General features: G+C 45.9%; 2 protein-coding genes across 2 annotated transcripts; one reads left to right on the top strand and one right to left on the bottom strand.

Annotated features, from left to right (window-relative positions):
* Positions 1-6,023: 6,023 nt before the first annotated feature.
* On the top strand, positions 6,024-11,988 carry Defb123 (defensin beta 123). The gene is made up of 2 exons (XM_048445522.2): positions 6,024-6,233; positions 11,750-11,988. Exons 1-2 carry the CDS (start codon positions 6,176-6,178, stop codon positions 11,893-11,895), a joined length of 204 nt encoding a protein of 67 aa, XP_048301479.1. The 5' UTR covers positions 6,024-6,175; the 3' UTR covers positions 11,896-11,988.
* A 7,490-nt stretch (positions 11,989-19,478) lies between these two features.
* On the bottom strand, positions 19,479-22,824 carry Defb124 (defensin beta 124). The gene is made up of 2 exons (XM_048445641.3): positions 22,314-22,824; positions 19,479-19,676 (listed from the first exon to the last, which is right to left on the bottom strand). Exons 1-2 carry the CDS (start codon positions 22,369-22,371, stop codon positions 19,519-19,521), a joined length of 216 nt encoding a protein of 71 aa, XP_048301598.1. The 5' UTR covers positions 22,372-22,824; the 3' UTR covers positions 19,479-19,518.
* Positions 22,825-25,379: the final 2,555 nt, after the last annotated feature.

Here is a 25,379-nt window from a genome sequence, read left to right as displayed (position 1 = left end):
AGTGTTGGTGAAAAGCTGAATACTTGCTTTTTGGGTTTTCAGCTGTAGCAGGAAAAAAGCTGCACTGTTTTAAAATGCCGGCTTCCTGGGCCATCCTGCCAGGGCAAACTCTGACTCTTTCAGGCAGGCAGTCCGACTGAGTGTGGTCTGTGAGCAGAATGCTGCAGCTTGCTTGCTGGCAAGGACCTTGAAATGCCATAGAGTTGTGGCAGTGAACACAGCTCTGGCTGGTATCTCAGCCATGAGGCTGGAAAGCTAAGGAATGGGCTGGATCTAACTGTCAAAGCTACGGCTTTAGTCCTACCCATTGAAGACTTGTGTGGTCAGAAAAAGAGAGATATACAGTAAAGAGAGATTCAAAGAGGAAGAAAACCTCTAAATGTTTTACGGTGTGTTAAAAATATATGCAGGCTAAAAGTTAAAGTTCTTAAAGTAAAAAAGAAAAAAAGGGAGTAGTTGGGTGTGGTGGTACACACCTTTAATCCCAATGCCTGGGAGGCAGAGGTAGGTTGACCTCTGAGACTTCAAGGGACAGAGGTAGATTGACCTCTGTGACTTAAAGGTGTGGTAGCACACACCTTTAATCCCAATGCCTGAGAGGCAGAGACAGACAGATCTCTGAGTTCAAGGTGTGGTAGTACACACCTTTAATCCCAACGCTGGGGAGGCAGAGACAGAAGGATCTCTGTGAGTTCAAGGACAGCCTGGTCTACAGAGTTATTCCAGGACAAAGATATACAGAGAACCTGTCTCAAAAAGTAAAAGTAAAAATAAAAGAAATAGAGGTTAAAATAAAGATGGAAAATACACAGAGAATCTTGATACTGTATGCTATTATGCTCTCTTTAAATTGTTTGAATGCTGAGCAAGGAGCAACAGCTGCTAAAAGACTTTTGTTTATAAATGCTGCTGAACTAACCCAAGATAGGTATTTTGAAAATACCTTGGCTTCAAAACCGAAGTCAAAAGGTTTGTTACTTTGGAGAAGAGATTTTGCTTTTGTTTCCACAGAAAATGAGAGGCTGTGGATTCATTCTGAGTTAAGAAAAATCAGGTTCGAAAAAGGAAGACCACCTGAGAAATCTCTGATAGGAACAGATGGCCCAGATGACAGAGTTCTACATCCAGAACAGATTCAAGACTGCTGCCTGAGATGATCAAGACTCACAGGATACTCCAGTCAGGCCTTGATTATAACTCTAAATTTTCTTTAGGTCCCCATAAGATCATCAGTGCCCCCAACCAGCAGGAAGTAGCCTGAAATACTACGTCCACATTCCCAACAAATGGACTAAGGGTATTTTCCTTTGTTTAAAAAAAAAAGAGGGAAATGGTGTGGGAGAATTGTCTATATTCTGTCAATCATATTTTAATAAAACGCTGATTGGCCAGGGAGGCAGTATAGGTAGGAGAGCCAGACAGGAAGTAGAGGTGGAGCAAAGAGACTAGGAATATTCTAGGAAGCAGGAAGCTCCCTGCACTCCCACGCAGACCACCGAAGCAGCAACATGTAAGCTGACAACTGAAAAAGGTACCAAGCCATGTGGCTAACATAGATAAGGAGAATGGGGTAACATAAGTTATAAGAGCTAATAAGTAGCCTGACCTAATGGGCCAATCAGTTTATAACCTAATGTAGACGCTGTGAGATTTTCTTTGGGACTTGCCGGCTGTGGGGTACCGGGTGGGACAGAAACCCCAACAAGCCGGCCCTCATTCTACAATGTTGAACCATCCCTGCATCTCTGGAATGAAGCCAACTTAATAATGGTGGATGTTGGTTCTGATGTGTTCTTGGATTTGATTTGCCAGTATTTTATTTAGTATTTTTGTATCCGTGTTCATGAATGAGATTGGTCTGTAATTCTCTTTCATAGTAATATCTTTCTGTGGTTTGGATATTAGGGTAATTGTAGAGTTTGGCAATGTTCCTTCTGTTTCTATTGTGTGGGATAATTTGAGGAGTATTGGTATTAGTTCTTCTTTGAAAGTCTTGTAGAATTCTGAGCTGAAACCATCTGGTCCTGGGCTTTTTGGGGGGGGGGACTTTTGATGACTGTTTCTATTTCTTGAGCAGTTATAGGTGTGTTTAATTTGCTTATTTGGTCTTGATTTAATTTTGGTAAGTGATATTTATCCTGAAAGTTGTCCATTTCCTTTAAGTTTTCCAATTTTGTGGAGTACAGGCTTTCAAAATATGGCCTGATGATCCTCTTTAATTTTTCCGTGTCTGCTGTTGTGCCCCCCTTTCCATTTCTGATTTTGTTAATTTGGATATTCTCTCTCTGCCTTTCGGTTAGTTTGGATAAAGGTTTGTCTATTTTGTTGATTTTCTTGAAGAACCAACTCTTTGTCTCATTGATTCTTTGTTTTTATTTTGTTGATTTCAGCTCTTAATTTGATTATTTCCTGCCATCTAGTTCTCTTAGGTGAGTTTGCTTCTTTTTGTTCTAAAGTTTTCAAATGTTCTGTTAATTCACTAGTGTGGGATTTTTCTAGCTTCTTTTTGTAGTCGTTTAGTATTATGAATTTTCCTCCTAACACTGCTTTCATTGTGTCCCATAAATTTGGGTATGTTGTGTGGTCATTTTCATTGAATTTTAGGAAGTCTTTAATTTCCACCTTTATTTCTTCCTTGACCCATTGATGATTCAGGTGAGCATTGTTTAATTTCCATGTGTTTGTGGGTTTTCTGGAATTAGTATTGCTGTTTACTTCTAGTTTTATTCCATGGTCATCTGATAAGGTATACTGGGTTATTCCATTTTTTTTGTATTTGTTGAGGTTTGTTACCAAGTATGTGGTCAATTTTTGAGAGGTTCTATGAGGTGCTGAGAAGAAGGTATATTCTTTTCTGTTTGGATGGAATATTCTATAGATGTCTGTTAAGTCCATTTGAGTCATAACATCTATTAGTTCTCTTATTTCTCTGTTCATTTTTTGTCTGATTCACCTGTCCAGTGGTGAGAGGGGAGTATTGAAGTCTCCCACTATTAGTGTGTGTGGCTTAATGTATGATTTAAGCTTTAGAAGTGTTTCTTTAACATATGAGGGTGCCCTTGTATTTGGGGCATAGATGTTCAGTATTGAAATTTCCTCTTGATGGATTTTTCCTGTGACTAATATGAAATGACCTTCTTTGTCTCTTTTGATTGATTTTAGCTTGAAGTCTATTTTGTTTGATATTAGGATAGCTACACCCACTTGTTTCTTAGGTCTATTTGATTGATATATTTTTTTCTCAACCCTTTACTCTGAGATGATGTCTGTCTTTGAGGTTGAGATGTGTTTCTTGTATGCAGAAGATGGATTCTGTTTTCGTATCCAATCTGTTATTCTGTGTCTTTTTATAGGTGAGTTGAGTCCATTTACATTAAGGGATATTAATGACCAGTGGTTGCTATCTCCTGTTAATTTAGTTTTCATTGTTGGTGATATTAATTTGTGCATTTTTTTTCTTCTTTAGGATTTGCTGCTGTGAGGTCATCAATTTGTGTTTTTGTTGGTGTAGCCATCTTCCTTGGGTTGGAGTTTCCCTTCTAGTATTTTGAGTAGGGCTGGGTTTGTGGCTAGGTATTGGTGAAATCTAAATTTGTCCCAGAATATCTTGTCTTGTCCTTCTATGGTGATCCACAGTTTTGCTGGGTATAGTAGTCTGGGCTGTCATCTGTAGTCTCTTAATGTCTGTATAATGCTTGATCTTGACCTTCTGGCTTTCACTGTGTCCAATGAGAGGTCAGGTGTAATTCTGGTAGGTCTACCTTTATATATTACTTGGCCTTTTTCCTTTGCAGCCCTTAATATTCTTTCTTTACTCTGCATGTTTAGTGTTTTGATTATTATATGGCGAGAGGACTATTTTTTTGATCCAGTCTATTTGGTGTTCTGTAAGCTTCTTGTATCTTCATATGTGTATCTTTCTTTTAGTAGGGAAAGTTTTTTTCTATGACTTTGTTAAATAAATTTTCTGTGCCTTTGAGTTGAACTTCTTCTCCTTCTTCTATACCTATTATTCTTAGATTTGACCTTTTTATGGTGTCCTTTATTTCATGGATATTTTGGGTTAAGCTTTTGTTAGATTTAGTGTTTTCTTTAACTGATGAGTCTATTTCCTCTATTTTATCTTCAGCACTTGAGATTCTTTCTTCGAGCTCTTGTATTCTGCTGTTCATGCTTGCATTTGTGGTTCCTGATCTTTTTCTCATGCTTTCTGTTTCTATAATTTCTTCAGCTTGTGTTTTCTTTGTTGTTTCTATCTCAGTTTTCAAGTCCTGAATAGTTTCTTTTATATGTTTGGTTTCTTTTTCTTGGTTTTCTTGATTTCTTTAAGTGATTTGCTGATATCTTCTAATTTTTTGTTTGTTTTTTCCTCCATTTCTTTAAGGGAATTTCTCATTTCATCTTTAAGAATTTCAAACATTCTCTTGCAGTTATTTTTTAGGCCATTTTCTTCTGGTTCATCCATATTTGGTTGTTCAGGTCTTGCTTTTGTAGGGTCTTCAGGTTTTACGGGTTTTGTGTTGCTCTTTGTAGTGTAGTGTGTGATCTTACCTTTTCTACTCATCTTTTCCTCTAATAGGTGTGGTTTGGGCTGTCTGAGATTCTGCTGAATAATCTTCTAGGTGCCAGTGAATTCAAAGTTCAGATGGCTGTAGCTAGAACTGTGACTGTACCACAAGAAACAACCGCACCTATTAGAGGAAAAGATAAGTAGAAAAGGTAAGATCACACGCTACCTGTGCTTTGGTCTGTTCCCTTGTAGTTTTCCAACTTTTACATTTTTAATGCTTTCTGGTGACAGCAGCCATCAGAAGTGGCAGTCATTGTGTTCTGGAAGTTGCCGCTGGTGAGAGGAGGTAAGGACAAGGGGCAAGTTTCAGCAATTCCTCAGTTCTCCCTTTTTGGTAGCAGGACTTCCAGCCCTGCTGACCAAAGTAACCCCAGGAGCCAGGTTCACCGCTAACCACTTCTCAGTGACCGCCACAGACAGACATCAGTAGCGGTGGAGCCAAGAATTCCCCAGCGTCCTGCACCTCCTCATCGCAGTCCTAGGGCGGCTTCAAGTCTTGGCCCCTTACCCCTGGAAATTAACTAATACCCCCTCTGTTCCTTGTCAAGTCCTTGCTTGACCAGGTCCTCGAACAACTAAACCGAGACTAATTTTACCATAGATTCCTTATTCTATGAAGCTGATAGGGGCTCTCCTCCAACTAAAACTTCACAGGAAGTAAGAGGCGGCAAGCCACCGTGGTCCAGTTGTAGGGCTGGTCACTGGGTCCCTTCCCAGACCCTCTCTTATTCTCTTCCTTGTAAACATTCCTGAAAGAATTACTTGACACATGCTTTCATTTGCCTTTATGTAAATCTCTGGCAGCCCATCCACTATTTCCTGTCTCTCAGGATGGCTCAGTCACGATCTTATCGTGTAAGCTCTGTGAGCGCCTTGATTCACTTGACCTCTATATCGGGAGGGTCCAGTCAAGAAGAATTCGCATAAATAATTGGGACAGATAGTTAATGGCAGGAATTGTTTGCTTTTGCTGGAAGGTTGAAAAACGAGGACCCTGAAGAGAGTATTACCAACTGCAGGAGCAGCCACCTTGCTTCAGCTAAGAGAGCTAAAGAAACTAGAATGAACGTTCAGACCAGGGCGCAGGGAACATCTCTTCCTGAATCCCCGGGGAAGGGGCTCACCCCTGAGCCCATATCAACCCTGTGCTTGGCTGCAGCTCGGAGCGGCCTTATGTGCTGTCAGTGAGTTGGTATCTCTTCTCCACCCTCCAGTGTTTGTTCCTCTTGTGTCTTTCTACCCTTGACCAGACTTTGCCCTGCCTGGAACCCCATTTCCTGTTCTCTGCCAGTGTCTTTGGTAGCCACTGATGGTATTCGTGTGCGTGGCGCCCCCTTGTGGTGCCTTGGACAAGGTGGTGCAAAGCTGGTGGGGGAAGGCCTGTGCTGTGTGGCCTTGGACTTTGGCTGTCCTCACCACCCTCCTGGTCCAACAGACAAAGGGATGCTGTGGACTCGGTGGGTGTGGCTCCACACTGTAGACCCGGGGTACAGGGCCGTGCCTGTGGGCTGCTCCTGGCGATCCGAGGGACTTCAGCCAGAGAGTTTCGGCCTCCCCGGCTGGCCATTGACTTTGCCACCACTCTGAACGCGAAGCTTCACCACCATGAAGCTCCTGCTGCTGACCTTGGCAACCCTGCTGCTCCTGTCCCAGCTCACTCCAGGTAATGCAGATCTCCTCAGGGAAGGGGTCGGGCAGGGATACCCTGGCCTTGTCAGCGAACACCCAGGGGTAAGGAGGAGCAGCTGCCTAGGGTCTCGGAGCCGTCACCATTCCCAGCCCCCTTGCCAGGTACCTGATCTTAGGTACCAACGACAACATCCTGAGTATCTATCTCATTCATCACCCACGCCACGCTCCCTCGGTTCTACCAGGCGGGCAAAGGGCCAGTGTGGGGACAGAAGCAGCCAAAGAGGAGAAGGCAACAAATGATCCCTTGTAAAACAGTCCCCTGAATGTTCTAGGCTTAGTAAAAGCCGCTGCCACAGAAGCTGGTGTGTGCATCTCCCCTCTCTCTGTGCCATGCTTTGTGCCAGAGCCAGGATTACGGAGGAAAGGGGCATAGACCTCAGACACAGTTAAACTCCCAAAACTATGACAAAGGGAAGCCAGGGAACTGGGTACACATGAGTAGGGCCCAGTTAGCCTGAGGTCAGCAGAGTCCTGGAAAGTGACTTGAAATTAGGTGAGAGAGGGGAAGAGGTGGAGAGGCAAAGGTGTGGGATAAGGGTAAGTAGCATCCCTGGGTGGGGGGGAGCATGCAGCCTGTGGGGACCCAGTGCAAAGGCAGGAGTGAGTGATGGGAGCAGGAGAGGAAGCAGCCTGAAGTTGCCTGAGAGGCCAGGTGAGCACCATAGGAGAGTTTAGCTGGAGAAGGTCACCCCTATCCTTCCTACCCCCACCCCCACACACACATGCACCAGCTACCTGCCCCCTCCACTCACTTGGCAGAGCTTCTGTCTACCCCAGGACTGTCGAACTTTCCAGAATCAGTACATACTATTTTTCTAAACAAGCTGACCTCAGTTTCCTCCTGTGACCCTGAAACGCCCTTTATCTAAGGGAGAAAGAAAAGCCAAAAGCCCAAGTTGGCAAGTGGCTCACCATTGTCTGCCTGTGACCCTGGCAGCCCTCAGCCCTCACCAGTGTTCAGAGGGTTGTTTGCATGTTTCTCTAATGACCGTGATGACATTGTGTGTGTAGTCCCAGCGGGTGAGAGGCCTTGTGTGGAAGCCTCATACCTTGGTCACCCTCGGCCTTCGTCTCCTATAGCTCACAGTCAGGTGACTTTGTGCAAACCCAACAGGCTTTACCTAGTCCTGGACTTTTCTTGGTAAATTTTGCTTCTTGAAAGTATGGCCTTGCTATGACCTGAAACAACTCATTTAAGCTGACAACGGGCATCCTAACCATTGTTCTCCGGTGCCCCACAGGACAGAGATTATACTCAGTTCCACCTCTTAACAGTCAAAGGGTCTCATGATGAAAGGGGGCCGAAATGCACATTACTCAAAAGTGTATAAAACAGAGTCAGTGAGATGACTCATCGGGTCAAGGCACTTGCTGCCAAGACTGACATTGAGAGCTTCAGCGCCAAACCCCTCGTGGTAGGAGAGGACTGGCTGCCGCAGGTTGTCCTTGGTGTGCGCAAGCAATAAATAAATAAATAAATGTAATTTTTAAATGCTTAAGGGCTAGCGGGATGCTTCCGGGAGGAAGAACACTGCCTGTGCAAGCAAGGGGACCTGAGTTTGAATCCACAGCTCCCACATAAAGAGCCAGACGGGGCTGCACATAACCCCAGTGCTAGAAGGTAGAGACAGATCCGGGGACTAACTAGTCAGCCAGGCTAGCCAAAGGGTGAATTTCCAACTCAGAGAGATCTTCACATCAAAGTCACGAGGTGGGAAGTGATGGAGAACACCCCACATTCTCTTCCAGCCTCTGCGTTCATGAAACACACACACACACACACACACACACACACACACACAACATGGTGGTTCATCTTGTCATGCTTGCATTAAAAACTGAGATCTCACGGCAGCTCACAGCCATTTGTGGCTCCAGTTCCCGAGGTTCAACACCTCTTTTGGCCTCTGCAGCTGCTGTACAAATGTACATATACATAACATACATGTAGACAGAAACACTCATACACATAAAATAAAAACAAATATTTTTTTATGAGATCTCAAATGCTGGGTTTTCCTTATCTTTGTTGTGAAACAAGGCAGAATCACGGCTACAGAAAGCAAATAGGCTGCCAGCAAATGCTGCCAAGGACAGGTCCTTGTGACGCCCCCCCCCCCCAGCCCTCCCCGCACACCCCAGTGCAGCTCCCTTCCTCCCCTAAGTGTCCTGACTTGAACAGCGACCAATTTCTTTTTCATTTCTTCATGAAACACTCGTTGTCAAGGTGACATCCCGAGACACCTTTTTGTTTGTTTTTGATTTTCGAGACCGGATTTCACTGTGTAGCCCCGGCTGACAGGCATCTATTTTTAAAATACGCCTTTTAATAGTTCCCTGACCTTCATCCCTCTGTCCTTACAAGTTCTCCTGAAATAGCTGGTCACTGGCCGGCTTCCTCCCACCATGAGGATTTGCCAGTTGCACACTCAGGGTAGAATTCACAGTATTCCTCTGATGTATAGTCCTGAAATTCACTCTGTAGACCAGGCTGCCCTCAAGTTCAGAGAGAGCCGCCTGCCTCTGCCTCCTGAGTGCCACCACCACACTGCTCTTAGTGACCTCAACTGTCCCATCCTCAGTGGGGGCGGGGCTTTTTGACTCATGAGTTTTATTTTAAATATCCTAGTAACTTGTGTGATGTCCGTCCGTCTTTAAGAAGACCTTCCCCCCATAGCCCTGCAATCTCACCACACTACCCTGCCGCCAAGGACCCTGCATCCCTAAGGGTCAGTGGAACTGGCAACAGCTTACCCAATGACGAACATTCTTAACCTGTAGGTCTTGACTCCTTTGGGTCTTACATTATTTGCTATGGCAGGAGCAAAATCACAGTTACAAAGTAGCAATGAAATAATCCTGTGGAACAAGCATTTCATGTACAACGTGAGGAACTGTAATAAAGGGTGGTGGCAGCATTAGGGAGGTTGAGAACCACTGGGTATAGAGGAAAAGAAGAAGGATGAGGCTTAAGTGTAGCATAAACGATGCTGGGGAGGCTCCCAAGCAAGGCTGGACCACAGGCGGTTTGTAAAGGGCTGACATTCAGACCCAGGCTGACACACGCCTTGTGATCCCAGCACTTGGGAGGCGAGGCAGTGCAAGGTCAGCATCCCTGTCCACCCAAATTAAAATAGAGCGTGAGAAAAGGAGAGGGGGTGAGCGAGGGGGAGAATTTGTTTAAAACTTCTCATCTGCCCCTCAGCACCTCCTCAGCACTGATGGATGTCAAAGCTGTTTTTCTATGCTGGGAAACCTGATTCCTTGGGGGAGCTATGGGATGGTCCACTCCCAGGAACAGGATTTCAGATACAAAGTGTCAATCGGGGTCTTTATTTCAGAAAACCAGGTTTCTCAGCATTCTGACCCTTTGTTCAACAGAGGTGTCTAGTGAGTTTATACCCGTGTGATGGGAAGTTGTAGACTGCCCTTGTCCAAGTCCCTGCATCTACCCTGAGTAGACTGTTTTTGTTTCTATCTTACGTGTATTTTACCTTCACATATGTCTGTGCACCGTATACATTCTTTGAGTCTGCAGAGACCTGAGGAGGCTGTTGGATCCCCTGGAATTGAAGTTACAGTTTGTTGTGAGCTGTCTCATTGGTGCTGGGAACCAAACCTGGGTCCTCTGACAGAGCAGCAAGTGCTCTTAACCTCTGGCCCCTTAAACCCTACAGGCTTTATAAAGTCTTTTGGCTTTGGTGGGTGAACACACAGGACATTCTCTGTCCTGAAGACAGTTCCACCTGCCTCTTCTCAGTGATTCTTCCCCGAACTTTGATAGTTTCCTTGTGTGTATGTTCAGATGAGTGTTCAAAGATAGGAGGGTTCCCGCTGGAGACCTGCACAGTGTGGGAATGTGGGCTTTTTTGTTTGTTTGTTTGATTCATTGTATTGTTTTGTTTCTCTCCTCTTTTCTAGTTTCTCTTGGTCCCATCTGAAGTTTTTAATGCTGATTAAAATAGCTGCTGTTAGTCTTTTTAATTTTTTTATTAACTTTCTCACTGCGGCACTCCCGTACATGGTCTCACTGCGGCACTTCCATGCATCTGTATTATATTTTGAGTCTCTCCTTCCACTTTATGCCCTGATTTCCCCTCTGCCCTCTGGCTGCTCCCCTTCCTCCCCACATAGTCCTTCCTTCTGCTTTTGTGTCTATATTACCCTCTCTGTTCCATGTTCCCACCTCTAGACATCTTTTCCTTTCACGGTCCCCTTTCTATCTTCATGGCATGCATATGTGCATGGATACATTTGTGCATACATACATGTGCACATGTAATACTTTCACAGAATGTTTAATACTTTTATAGTGCACATATGTGCATATATACATTTAAGTCTGGATTCTATACATGAAAGAGGCATTGTTTCTGAGCTATATAATATCATAATCCCCAGCTCCATCTATTTTCCTAAAAAAAAATCATGATTTCATTTCACTTATAGCTGAATACAATCTCCTGTGCACATGAACCTCGCTTGCTTTATTCATCTGTGGATGGAATTCTAGACTGATTCCATATCTTGGCTATAGTGAATGGTGCAGCAATAGACACAGATGTGCGAGTATCTCTGATAGCACAGACTACTGTAAAGGCCCTAAGCATATTCAGGAGCATTACCTGTGGGTTCTATGGCCATGCTAGTTTCAGCCTGCTGAGGAACCTCTATACTGAAATCCATAATGCCTGCGCAGGTTCTCCCTCCTACCAGCCGTGAACAAGAGTTCCTCTTCTCTCACATTCCGGCAGACATTTGTTGTCATTTCTTTCCTTGGTGACAGCTGGAAATGTTGCTCTCCTTCCGAGCTCTAAGGAAAGCGCCAGAGAGGGCAAGGCTGTGGCCGAGGGTGTAGGAGCTGGAACTCCGTGCCTCCCCTTCAAAGGCTTCCCTTTCCCTTCCCCATGTCTGGGCCTCAGTCAGTCTTGTCAAAAGGAAACCCATGCTTCAAACGGACCTTAAAGATGTTATTCATCTCAGGGACACCAAGGCATCTGTAGGTCAAAGAGTAACGGGTGCTTCATGGAGAATGGGTATGGAGCCTTTGCTTTGTTTCAGGCAGCAAGCGATGTCACCCCACACAGCCTACAGTTGGACCTCATTTCTATCTTTTCCCCTTCTCTGTGGTAACTGGTGCAGCTGTCTCCTCTCGTGACTATCAGAACTCTGTTTCTTTCTTGGTTTGTGGTTTTTTTGTTTGTTTGTTTGTTTTTGTTTTTGTTTTTGTTTTTGACCAAGTTTCATGTAATCCCGGGCTGAGTACAGCATTCCTTTAAAAGCAGATTTCCAAAGTTCCATCCTTTGTCATTTGGTCTAGATTCACGGTCTAAGAAGGTAGGGGAGAAATGGGGTCAGAAAGACAACAGTAGGTGCGAGGGGTCAAAGGGAAGCAGAGGGTCTTTCCCACCCGTGTCAGCTCCTCCAGCCCGGAGCCACCGTCTCCTTAGGATTTACATGATCTCCTTTCACTCTCCTTTATACCAGGCGATGCTCAGAGATGCTGGAACCTCCATGGCAAGTGTCGCCATCGGTGCTCCAGGAAAGAGAGTGTCTATGTCTACTGCACAAACGGGAGGATGTGCTGTGTGAAGCCCAAGTACCAGCCCAAGCCAAAGCCATGGATGTTTTAAGTACCCTGAAGACTGGAGAATGCAGTTGGCAAAGTTGTCCTAGGTTGAGCTCATGGGCTCTTGCGCTCAGTCAATAAATGCACCTGGCCGACACCTGTGTAGCCTGCTTGCCTAGACTAGCGATTTTCAGGTTTGGGAAGTCAAAACTATAATAACCACCATCATAATAAATATGTGACATCTCTGTCTCTCATGGGTGAATGGTGGAATGTTCTCGAATCCATGAGGCATTGGATGACACAACCACTGGGCAGCTAACAGAGATGTGCTTGTGTGCATTTGTATTTCTAGGATTATTTAGGTAGAAGGCTTAACGTGCAGTCATTTTCAGAGGTTGACTCAGTAATCCCACTGCCCTCATACAAATGACCTTTGATATTAATTAACCTCTGTGACCTCAAAATCATTAATTTGAAATTCTGAGACCTTCCTTGCGTAAGACATAAGAGTCCTCCATCACCTTGATTTGCAGAAGTGTATTAACAAGCATTTCAGCTGCCTAATTGGAGAAACTATACCATCACCGAAGGGAAGATGTGTCTATACAGCATTTTAAATATTGTCTTAGTTGGAATTTCTATTGCTGTGATGAAACACCTTGACCAAAAAGCAAGTTGAGGAGGAACAAAGAAGGAGCAGACACACAGACAGAAAAGCTGGGGTCAAGTGAGATGTGTGCTCTAATGGAACTGCAACTACCATTGTGTTTGGGGGACGCACCTGGCAGGGGCTTGCTAGTCTCAGAGAAAGTCTCCCAGGCTGGCAGTCTCAGGCTGTAAACATCCAGCCAAGGGGAGCTGCAGTTGCTAGTTTTTGCACACATTGATCAATTGTAAACACTTCCACTTGGACCAGAGGAAGCAGGCTTTGCCAATTCTGAGCCTCGCCAATATGGGGAAAGGCTTTGCCAGTTTCCCACGGGTCTGAAGCCTCGGTCCTTGGCATAGCTGTGTCCATGCCCACATGGGCGTCCACTCAGGACTTCACACACTCAGGGCTTTCCAGGATCCCTACAGTCAATAGCAAGAGACATGATCCTACACGTGGGAAGTGAGCAGTGCACTCTTCAATGATCGGTTGGTCATTGAAGAAATCAAGGAAGAAAAAGGTTTTACCCTAGAATCAAATGAAAATGTACCTTAGCAGAGCCTTTGTAAGACAGTTAAGATAGTGCTCAGAGAGACGTTCATCATTTAGAGAGCCTCCATTCACAAACCAGAGGGGTTCCGAAGAAATAACTCCAACTCCAGAGGTTTGACACCCTCTTCCAACCTCTGCAGGAACCGGACACACATGGGAGAAACACTCCCATACATCAGATAAAATAAGTAAAAAGGTTTTTAAGCAGTAAGTAGTAGTGAGGAAGAACCTCCTGGGGGCTGGAGAGACAGCTCGGTGATGAAGAACACTGGCTGCTCTTGCAAAGGGCCCGAGTTGGGTTCCCTACAGCCTACAATGGCCTGTAATGCAGTTCAGGGAATCCAGTGCCATTATTCTAGCCTCTGTGTGTGCCTACATTCATGCAGTGCATAGACATTCATGCAAGCAAACACTCAAACATATAAATAATAAAAATTAATAAACATTTTTAAAAGAATCTCCCAGAACAAAGAATAATGGTCCTGTGATTTGAGGAGTAGTTTTGTTCCAGGAACATTCAGTTGTCAAGAAATACTTGCGTTTGAATTCCTCACCTACAAGTCTGGGAAATAAACCATTATTTCATTCTCCTGGACACACATTGCATGCCTCCTAAGATCCCTAGCTCTAGTGCCCCCTTGCATTCAAAATGTGCCTAGTAGATTCCCCAAAAAACCACAAGAGGGCAGTATCTTCCCATGACACTCAATCTGGCCATTGCATGAAGTCTTAAAGCCTCTCAAACGAACCTGCCCAGGCTGGCCTTGAACTCATAATCCTTCGGCACCAGCCTTCCAGGTGCTGAGCTCACAGGTGCGGGCTGCATTGCCCTTGAAATGCTTCCAAATACTATTGAAGTTAGAAAAGGCAAATACCTTAAAGTAACTTTAGGAGGTATTTTAGCAGTAAACATCTTTTTTTGAAAGAATTTTGCTGGGTGTGGTGGTGCATGCCTTCAATTCCAGCACTCAGCAGGCAGAGGCAGGTGGATTCCTATGAGTTCAAGGTCAGTTTTAGTCTTACAGTGAGTTCCAGGACAGGCAAGGCTACATAGAGAGACTGTCTCTAAAAAATAAAAAGGGAAAGAATATGTAAGCATGCCCAGAAATTCTCTGGAGTAACAAAAATACAAGGACACCAAGTACCCACTGCTTGACTCCATTTTGGGGGTTTTGGGGGCTTTTGTTTGTTTGTTTTTTGTTTATTTGGTTGGTTTGTTTTTTGGTTTTTCAAGATGGTTTCTCTGTGTAACCCTGGCTATCCCGGAACTCGCTTTGCTTGGGGCTGGCCTCAAAGTCAGATACTTCCTACCTCTGCCTCCTGAGTGGGATTTAAGGTGCCAACCACTGCCTGGCTTCCTGCTTTTTTAAACCACATTTTACACATTTTTATTTGCTTTTCTGCACAATAAACAGTGTAGTTTTTAAACAATTAGAAAAAAACATTGTTTCCAAAGTGCTATGATAAGCAGGGGAGGTGGTGCAGTGGTTAGGATAACGCACTGCTCTTCCAGAGGACCAGGGTTCAATTCCCAGCAGCCCGATCAGGCAACTCCCTTTGCCTGCAACTCTTAGACCAGGAAACCCAATGCCTCTGACCTCCAAGAGCACTCACACACTCATGTGCACATAACCACATACACACTCACTCATGCACATTCACACACATATTTTGGAATAATTTTAAAATTAAAAAATAAAATATTGAAAAGGGTTTAGAAAACCACATAATTTGCTATGGCTTCAGGCATTGCAAGGCCAGTGGCTTTCTCTTATATGACCCACTGAGAGACAACATCACTTTTGGAACATTCTGGCTAATAATACGTGTGGTGTCCAATTCAGTCATTAGTAAACACCAGGCACTCAAACCAAAGGTCACTCCATAAACCAACCTGCCGGACACGTGACGAATGTTGGTGACTCCTTTACCTCAGGCTGGCTTTGAACTTGTTCTGCAGTTAATCTTACCCTCATACATAATCAGTGTTCAACTGATGTGGTGCTGGGAATCGAACCCACGTCTTCCTGCGTGATAGGCCAGCCTTCCATAAACTGAGCTGCATCACTAGCCCAGACACTGCTAGACTCAGGGCAAGGAGACCAAAGAAATATGAGGGCTGACAGCCGGGTGTTCTCTTTTCCCAGACCGTGAAATCTAGGTCGACCTCTGAAGACTAAACAATGGGGGCTCTTCCATTTGTTAACAGTTGGTTGTAATCACATTCTCTGTGGTTACATAAGTCAACCAAAAGGGTGAAATAAAAGACACCACACCTGAAATTTACAAGCCAACAGCTCACAAGAGGCAAAGGTAGAAAATGGGAGAATTATCTGAATTGAGGTTCCCCCCTCTCAGATGACTTTAACTTGTTACAAGTTGACATGAAACTAGCCGACACCACTGGCCGCATGTCAACTTGACAGCCACATCACTGCTAAGCCGCAGCATTTCCTTCTGATCCAGCCCCAAGATTACACATTAATATTGGCATCACAATAGAAACTATTTTCAAACTGAAAAGTCCCATCGTCTAACAAATTTAAACCCTTTTAAAATTCAAACACTAAAAACTCCAAAATACCTTTAAAATACAAAGTCTCTCAGCTGTGGGTTCCCAGAAAATAAAAATAATTAGTTAAATAATTTCTTTCGTCAAAAGGGAAGAACCAGGGCACAATTGCAATCTGAACAAAGCAAAACCAAACTCTAATGTGTAAATAAGTCCATATCCAATATCTGGGATTAACTCACTGTCTTATGGGCCCCTCCCAAGGGCTTTGGGTGACAGCTCTGGCTCCACCCCTGCAGTACACACAGCTGTCTCCCAGGCTCCCAGATGGCTCCACTCCACCACTGCTGCTGCTCTTGGTGGTCACCCTATGGCACCGGCATCTGCAAACTGCTGGGGTCTCTGTGCACCTGGCTGCCCTTCACCAATAGCTCCTCCTGAGCTTTCTTCAGGGACTCCATCCAGCCCTACCACACAGTGCCAAGCCTCAGCTGATCTCCACGACCCTTCATGCCTTCACAACCAGTACTACATGAGTGACTCTTACTGGTTCAGGTGCCAGCACGGTGTTCGACTGTGGCAGCCTCTGGCCCACAGCATCGATCCCCGAGATCCCCGACCATGTGCTTACTCTCGGAAAACACTTCCCAGAAGATTTCACCTCAGAGATACGGCTCTCCCTAATCACGGGTGATTCCTCAGCCCCAGCTAATCAGCATCCATTGTCCCAGCAAAGTAAAGGTTTTGGTCTCTTGTTAATCACAGCCGATTCTTCGCCCTCCGCTGACCAGTCACAGAGTTGCCTTCACACAAAAGGTCTGGTAGAGTCTTTGCCTTCCCTCTGAGACTCCACTGCCAGGCCTCCGTCTGCACCTGCTCTCAACAGTCTTTTTTTTCTTCCATTTAGCACAGCTGTGTTTAGTCCGTCATAATCACTCAAACTGTTCTTGCCTTTATCGTCAATATTGCTTTGTTATTAATCCCTGGGCTTTTCCCCCTGTTTTTAATTTAGCTTATAAAAACCTATTTCCCCACAAGTAATTTTTTATAATAGGCCCAGAAGAAATAAACAGACACTAGTACATACAAAAATAAAATTGTCTGTATACTTTTGTTTTATGCTATGTTTTGTTGATACTCATGGGAGACCTGCCCTTCCCTAAACAGGAGAAATGGATTGAGGGGTGGAAACAGAGAGAAGTAGGGAAGAGGGAGGGAAAACTTCAGCCAGCATCTAAATAAATAAATTTATTTATTTAAAAGAATGAATAAATAAATTTATTTATTTAAGTGAATGAATAAATAAGTAATAAAATAAATAATAAATAAGGGCCACCTGAAAGATCATACTTTTAAAATATGAACACACCTTTGTCACCTGCAGTCTTGAGTGGGTCCCTTCCTTTGTTCCCTATTCTTCCTCCATTTAAGATATGTTATGATCACTAAGCCTTTCATTTTCCTCTTGGCTAGTGCTTCATATAAGTGAACAATGTCACATACATCTTCTGATAGGAATAGCTGAATCTAAAACTTCAGTGCCCGGTCACACGAACCCATCTCATGATAACCACTTTGGAGTCTGTGGTGCCTAGAAGTGTGCTCATTAGTTTTTCAGGGAACTAAAGTGAAGTGATTACTCATGTTCTGTGCAGGGGGTTGGCTTGTCAATGTTTCCCAGGTGATGCTATATCCCTCAGCACACTGGGGCGATAATGGTCATCACTCACAACACGCGTGTCTTCCAAGCTTCTACAGAACGGTTCACTGAGCTCTCAACACTCAGTGGCTCTTCTAACCCAAAGATCCAAAGTCCATTCACGCTCCTTCCCTGACAACACAGTCAGGACAACTTGCCTTAGCTAGGATTTCTGTTGTTGAACCATGACCAGAAGCAAGTTGGGGAGGAAAGGGTTTATTTGGCTTATGCTTTCACATCACTGCCCATCACTGAAGGGAATCTGGACAGGAACTCAAACAGGACAGGAACCTGGAGGCAGGAGCTGATGCAGAGGCCATGGAGGAGTGCTGCTTACTGGCTTGCTCTCTATGGCTTGCTCGGCCTGCCCAAGACTACCAGTCTAGGGATGACCCCACCCACAATGGGCTGAGCCCTCCCCATCAAGCATTAACTAAGAAAACGCTCTACAGGCTTGCCGATAGACCAATCTCAAGGAAGCGTTTTCTCATTGGGGGCTCCCTTCTCTCAGATGTGTCGAGTTGACATAAAATTATGCAGCACGGCCAGCATCTGGTGAACCACCGAAACTGCACTATCCCAGAGGCTTTTCTGTGAGAGAACTCTGCAGACAGGTTGGCCTGGGCTCGGATTGCAGTGGCTTATGTTACTGGGCGCTTTCAAAGCATTGGGCCACCATCTCTGACCCTGACACCCTCTGCCAGCCTCCCCATTCCAGGCTGTGGTGATTTCCTCTTGGCAGCAAAGAGACTGACACACAGGCTGAGGAAGTGACTTGCCCTGGGTCGCACAGTCTGAGATCTGTGGCATGGCTGGGAGGAGAACATGAGCCTCTGTGACCCCCACTCTCAGTGATGCTTTACAGCAGGGTCACAAAGTCACACATGCTACATCTGAGGGTGTGCGTGGAACACGGGTTGCTCTGTGCTTTCTGAAATCAGCTGGGATGAAACTCTCAGTGACCAGTTATCTAGACCAGGTTGGAGGGCTGTCCTGACTGTTAATTGAGGACATGGGCCCTGAAGTCTTGGTGATTGTATAGTGACCCAAGAAAATGGGATTGTAGAACGGTGGTGGTGGTGGTGGTGGTGGTGGCGGCAGCGGCTGTGTGTAGTGATATTTTATTGTATTTTAGTAAGATCAGAGAGTAAAATAGCTGCCCTGGTCAGCCTTACAGACCAGGCAGTGGTGGCACACACCTTCAATGCCAGTAGCCCCACTAGTTTGCCATAGAAACTGGGCAGTAGTGGTGCATGCCTTTAAGCCCAGCACAAGAGAGGAATATAAGACAGGAGGAGACAGCTCTCACACAGTCTCATTCTGAGGATTTGTGGAGGCAGGATCACCATTTCAGTCTGAGGTAGAGGCAAGAGCCAGTGGCTGGATGTTTGGCTTTTCTGACCTTCAGGTTGAACCCCAATATCTGTCTCTGAGTTTTTATTAATAGTGCTACAGGTGTGTGTGTGTTACTGGGGTACTGGTGATCGCACACAGATCTGCACATACACTAGACAAGCATTAAACCACAAAACCACATCCCCTGCCTCCAGATTCCTTCATAGTGAGGAGGGATCCACTGCCAAAAGGTGAGCTTCCTGTTTTTCCATCCAAACACAGCCATGACAGGTAGAGGGGAATTGAACCCTGTGCCTCTCTATGTACCTGTCTAATTCTGCGGGGGACAGGGGGTGTTTTCCCACCTTCCTGCATCATCAGTCCCCATCCCAGAAGGGATGGACTTTCCTCTGTGTTCTCTTTCTATCCATAGGAAAACTGCTTACTCCAGTCCTTAGGGCCCTACCTACCTAGGCAGATTCCTGAAGTCTGAGCAATGAGTAGATGAAGAAAGAGGAAGACATTTCCCCTCCCAGCCAGGCTGCCTGCCTTTCAAGCCAAACTCACCATCTCATCTTAGATGGCTGGAGCCTCTTGTTGACAAGTTATCATTAACCCTTATTCACCCTTCTGCCTTGCTTCAGCATTCCTTCTGCAAAGTCCCACCCGCCAGCCAGCATCCTTCTCCCTGCTGTGCGGATGACTATCCCAAGGAGGCCAAGAGGACAAATCAATTTTCTGGAGTTAGTCAAAACAGGAACAATTAGATTGATCATGAGCGCCCACTCTCCCCGGCACCACTTCCTCCAGTCATCCCTCCCACACCTTCGACTTCATCCCCTTCCGTGGAGAAAGGGACACAGTCACGCACGCAGAACACAGAGTGAGCCAGCAGCATGAACTTTATTGTGAAGCAGGGTGCCAGCGCTAGCGCAGGTTAGTCATCTCTGGTCTTGGAGGCCGGCGGAGGCTGGTACGTGTAGGGAAGGCAGCACAGGGACGCGTCGGGACACAGGTGCATGTAGGTTTCCTGCCTCGCGCAGTAAGTCCGGCAGGCCCCTTGGCCATTCCAGCACCGTTTGAATTCACTGCTTCCTGTGTGGAGGAAGACCACAGATCATAGAGTAGCCTGTGGGTCACAGATTAGACCCCTAGTCACAAGTTGGACTACAGATTGGGCCATGCTGCTGATAAGTTAGCTCTCTGGTCAGATGTTAGAGCACAAGTCATAAATGAGAGCGTTGGGTTATCATGGAGGTTACAGATCTCATTCTAGGTAAGCCACAGGTTAGATCACTGGTTAAAAGAATAACTTCTTGTCCAGGTAAAAGTACCCACCCACTAGGTACACCCTTGTTCTTCTCTTAACAGCACTATACAATTGCAGCTGGTCTCGTTTCAATCCCTTTTATAATGGTGGAGAGATGAAGACTCACAGAAGTCAATAACCTTAATGAAACCATCATAGTCACAAGGCAAAATCAGAGTGAAAGCCAAAAAAGCCTCCATTATACAAACTTTCCCTGGCACAAAGGAACCTCTTTAATGCCAGGCTTCAGTGTGAGAGTTTCCATTCACAGAAAGGCTAAGGCTTTGGGGAACTTATATTTGGGGGCCATGGCATGGATGGAGCCTCTCATTTATTCACTCAGCAACTATGGAGCAGCGGGGATAGCACAGTTTAAAATGAAAGTGCAGACAGGGCAATCAAAAATGAAGCAAATACTTAGAGCTTGTGGTAAGTGCCCCGTAGAACCAGCATTAGCGCCCCGTGGAACCAGCATACTGTGGTGGCCAGTTGGAGCAGAAGTAGGTAAGAGGGAGAAACAGGAGCACTCAGGTTTGCCTGGGACAGCGCATTCCAGACATGTGACCTCAAGCGAGAAGAGAACCAGGAGTGGGAGGCAGGAAGGGAAGACGTCCCTCCGTCTTCCTAGACTGAGAGATCCCTCAAGACCTCAGAGGATGCTGCCAGACCTGTGGACAGGTTTACTAGCCCTACTAACCCTGCCTTCCAGCCCAGCAGAGCCTCTTAGACAGACCCAGAAATGGTCTCACAATCTCTAGGCGTCACAGCCTGGCCTGGGAAGATGGTGCGGGACTAAAGGTGAACAATGCTATGTGACCCTGGCTCTGTCACTTCCCGGGCGAGTGACCTTGGCCTTGGATTCTTCATCTATGTCACTCTCCTTCAGAGGAACCAGGCACATTGTAAATGGTCAGTAAGCAAGAACTGAGGTTATCAGGGTGAAACTCAGGTGGTCGAGGCTACCAGCATCCAGTCTAGGGCATTTCCCTCACTTTCCAGATAGAGAAAGGATCTTGTCCCTGACCACTGAGCTACGATAGGTTTAGAAACAGAACTCTCCCCTACGGTCAACACCCTTTGACCTTCCCAAGGGCTCAGAGTTGGGGTTTCTACTACCCAGTATGCCGTTCATCTACTCTCAGGTCTTTGTGTCTGTGGCTTAGGGCTGCTGTCTCCCTCCTGTGTGTGCCCCACTCCGGCAACACTGGCCTCCTCCGCTGTTTGCCGCTTGTTATTCCCATGGTCTGAAACAGCCTTCCTTGGATCCTCTGTTCACACAGAGTTCTGCTCAAACCTGCCTTCTACAAAAGGATATAGTGTGAGGTAGGGCAATGAGAAAGGAAACAGCGCTATGGCTGTATGATGGGCACACACGGGCTCTTCAACGGTTTCCTATCTCCGCTTAAAATGTCTTACAATAAATGTTTTCAAAACTCATTTCACCATGTTACTCTCTATTTTTTTCACGTGCTAAATGTGTCTGTAATAAACTCACCTTGTGGGAGAGGGGCATAGATCAATGCATAAACAAGTATTTAACCGGTATGAAGTCCTGGGTTCCAACTCCAGTACCATCAAGCAAAACAGAGGAAGGAAAAGACAACCTTACCTGCTGGCTACATCATTCTCTGTCTATGCACATTTTACATTTTTATTCAAAACAGAAGTTTTGAAAATTTTTCTCTCATTTTTAGTTTATATTTTGTTATTTTTCAAGCCAGAGTCTCAAGCTCACTAAGGAGGTCCAAGCTGGCCTTGAACTCTCAATCCTCTCTCCCAAGACCTGGGATTACAGGTATGTACTATCATGCTCAGATCAAAACAAAAGGGGTTCTAGAAGCTGGGAGGATTGCTCAGTGGTTAGGCATACTTACTGCTCTATCAGAGGACCAGAGTTTGGATCCTAGCACCCACATCAGACAGCTCACACAAGGCAATAACACCAGCCCCATGGAGTGTGATGCTCACTCCTGGTCTCTGTGGACCTGAACACTCACTTGCACAAACACAAACACACACACACACACACACACACACACACACACACACACACACACAGAGTAATTTATACAGGGAAATAAAATAAATCTTCAAAAGTTGTAAAGAGCTGATCAGAGCCTTCCAGCACAATCCATCCGACCCCACATGCTACTAACAATCAATTTGCCTGTATGTTCTTATATCTGTAGCCACCTGACAGGTTATCTGTCTGCCTGTTTTCTCTTTCCACAAGCCTCCAGAAATCATAATAATGCATAGTTTTCAAATGAGTTTCTGTGGAGTGAATCCCATTTTACAGATTAGGGAACTGATTAAACAATTGGCTTTATGCTGTCCCACAGTGGAACCAGAACTTAAACACTAACCTGGCCTCCTGGACCTGGAAGCCTAATATTCATTTACACACACACACACACGATTACCTGGTGGCACATGACCCAGGACCAGGAAAGCTACAATGAGCAGAATCCACTGTGCCATGGCCACCAAGCTCCTGAGGAGGCCGCCGGGACCAAGTCAGAGAAGAATCCAGCATAAAGTCTTGCTGCATATCCAGCTTTTATGGGCTGCAGAGTCAAGGGCAGCAAGCCCAGGTGGGAGGGGCAGCCACGTGGTCCCAAGGCTGTTTAGCTCTCTCATGGCTAGCTCTGCGTGGACTAGTCAGCCACATCCTCCAGAGGCTGCAAGGCCCTTGGGTCCATTGAGGAGGAGCAGGGGAGGAAGAAGAGATGAATCTTCCCAGCTGAGAGAGTAAGAAAACACTTGAGAAAGGCCGGCATCTTCCCATGTGATGGTGAATACTGACTGTCAACTCGGCAGCATCTAGAAACACTTCGGAGGCCAACATTTAGATATGCCTGTGAGCAAGTTTCTAGTTGAGCTAATGGAGGTGGGGAGACTCACCCTCAATGTGAACAGCCACTGGATGGGCTGGGATCATCCTGGACAGAATAAAAAGGAGAACGCGAAGTGAGCACCAGTATCCTCCCTCTCTCCATCCTGTCCTCCTCCCTTCCCTCCCGACACACAAAGATGCAACACTCCTGCTGCCTACCCTAATGAGCTGCACCTTCAAACTGTGAAGCAAGCAAGCCTTCCTCCTTTAAGCTCTTTCAGTCAGGGATTGCATCTCAACAATGACAGAAGTAATTAATCCACTCCCTAACCACCGCGAGACCTTAAACAAATCACCCAACCTGGAAGAGACCCAGACTGCCACCTACAACATGATTACCTTATTTTTAATTTTTTATTAGATTTATTCATTTCATTTTATGTGTTTTGTCTGCGTGTACGCATGTGCACCGTGTGCATGCATGGTGCCTGCAGAGGTCAGAAGTGGGAACAGATCCCCCGGAACTGGAGTTAGGGATGGTTGTGAGACCATGTGGGTGCTTAGAACCGAACCGGGGTCCTCTGCAAGAGCAATCAGTGCTCTTAACAACTGAGTCATCTCTCCAGCCTCTACTCTGAAAATGGAAGAACACTTACTCACAGAGAGCAATAACTACCTTTGGAGCATTGAATGAAACGAGGATCTCAAAGCATAGTGCCCGGAGCAACAAACCCTACCTGAGAGAAATGAGAGCTCCTTAGCCGTACCCCAAATTTCTGAATCAAAAGCCATGCAAGTCTTCCAGGCTTTCTAAGCCACCACTCCAGACAGAGCCACTGGGATAACACATGCACTGTGTCTGGTATTTAATCGTCTAGGTTACAGCAGGAAAGATGAGAAGGGGAAGGGCATCCCCAGCACAGGGAGCAGAACAGGCCTGAAAGTGCAGGTCCCAGCAGCGAGACCTACTTAAAAGAGGCCCGGGATGATTACTCACCATGATGGCTTAAATGCTGAGTTCAGACTTCCATGTCGTAGACAAAAACATGTTCATCTGCTTGTCTGTCTTAGCAAGGTTACCTCTGGTTACTTTTTCCTTGGGAGTTAAAACAGGGCCAGGCCCTTTGGGTTTTGCCCATAGAAGCCCCACCAACACATGCCTTGAGGCCACACAGCCAGAAAGCTTCCAGAAGGTGGTCCTGACAAATTTCTTCTTGGTCAGTATTTAATATTTTAATAAAAGCTTGCTTAAATTGGCAGCGGGGGGCATGCTATGCAGCCAGGCTGGCCTAGAACTTACTATGTAACCCAGGCTGACTGGCACTCACAATCCTCCTGCCTCAGCTCTCAAGTGCTGGAGTTCAGATGTGCACCTCAGAAGTAGGCAGATTGCAATTTTAAATGAAGAGACCAAAACCCAAAGAGGGGAGTTGACTCGCGTAAGCTCCCACGGTGACAGAGTTAACAGAACTGGGTCTGGAAGCCAGATCACTACACTCTCAGACTGTGGAAGGTGCTAGTCCAGAACAGCCCAGCCTGCAGGTAGAACAGGGAGGCTGAGGCAGCAAAGCTACCTGTTAGAAGCACAATCACATTTATGTCTTTCCCCAGTGCCAAAATATATCGACTATGTCCTTTTCATTGGATGCAAGTTACCAGGCAGTCCCGATTTGATAACTGGCCCTTGGCTTTCTCAGAGTCTTTTATTCTGATCTTGATTATTAACATTATACTTCACACAGTTCCAAGTATGTACATGTCTACACAGGTCTATAGCTGTGTGTGTTTGTGTGTGTGTTAGAGGGAGCTACAAGGGGTTAAAGCAGCCACAGAGGTCAAGGGATATTAGTGGAAGCAGAGGGTACATAGGACCATAGAAGTCACTGCCAGTGGTTAGACAACATACTAACATCACAAGTGGAGAGCCCCTGGAAGTTCACAGAGTCCGGACACAGGGTTGAGCTGCAGCCAGAGAGGCAGCCAGGACCAGTCTGGCCCCATATGTAGATGGACAACGGATGGATGAATGGTAACAATAAGGTCATGGCAAAGGGTGGAGACTCTGCTGAGCTGAAGCTTTGGATAATTAGGAGATCTGTTGGTTCCTTTTCACACACACACACACACACACACACACACACACACACACACAGAGCAAGTGGTCACGTGACAAGTCTGTGGGGATGGTACCATGGCTGCATCCTTCTGTGAGGTCCAGAGAGGGTGCTGTGCCCTTTACTAATTCGGTGCTCTGTATGTCTGCTGCAGGCTTCATACCCCAATGAGCCTAGATGGGACCAGTCCGAACTGACACGCTAATAGAGGTGCTTTTTCCCTTATAAGACTAAATTGTCTATTGGTCTCCACCTCGTGGGTGGTGTTGGATGGGTGGTAGTGTCTACAGGCCACTCTGCAGGTGCAGTCAAAATGAAGCCAACGGCCACTTTGTAAATTGGGGTCACCCGAGGCGAGGCACAACCTGGAAGCCACTGTCCTACTGGAACTTGGAACAGAGCAGAGTCTGATCTTCAGGCTGCGGAAGGGAGTCAGACCCGAGGGAGTTTGTTACTGAGGGGGCCGAGCCAGCATACCCTGCTGGGTGGATCTGTTCCAACCCAGGCACCTGGAGTCCCTCAACCACGACGAGGAGCCC

Source organism: Myodes glareolus, chromosome 10 (genome assembly GCF_982192425.1).
Source record: "Myodes glareolus chromosome 10, mMyoGla1.1, whole genome shotgun sequence".
Taxonomy (NCBI): domain Eukaryota; kingdom Metazoa; phylum Chordata; class Mammalia; order Rodentia; family Cricetidae; genus Myodes; species Myodes glareolus.
Note: the sequence above shows the minus strand (reverse complement) of the source record. Positions and strands in the feature narration are given on the sequence as shown.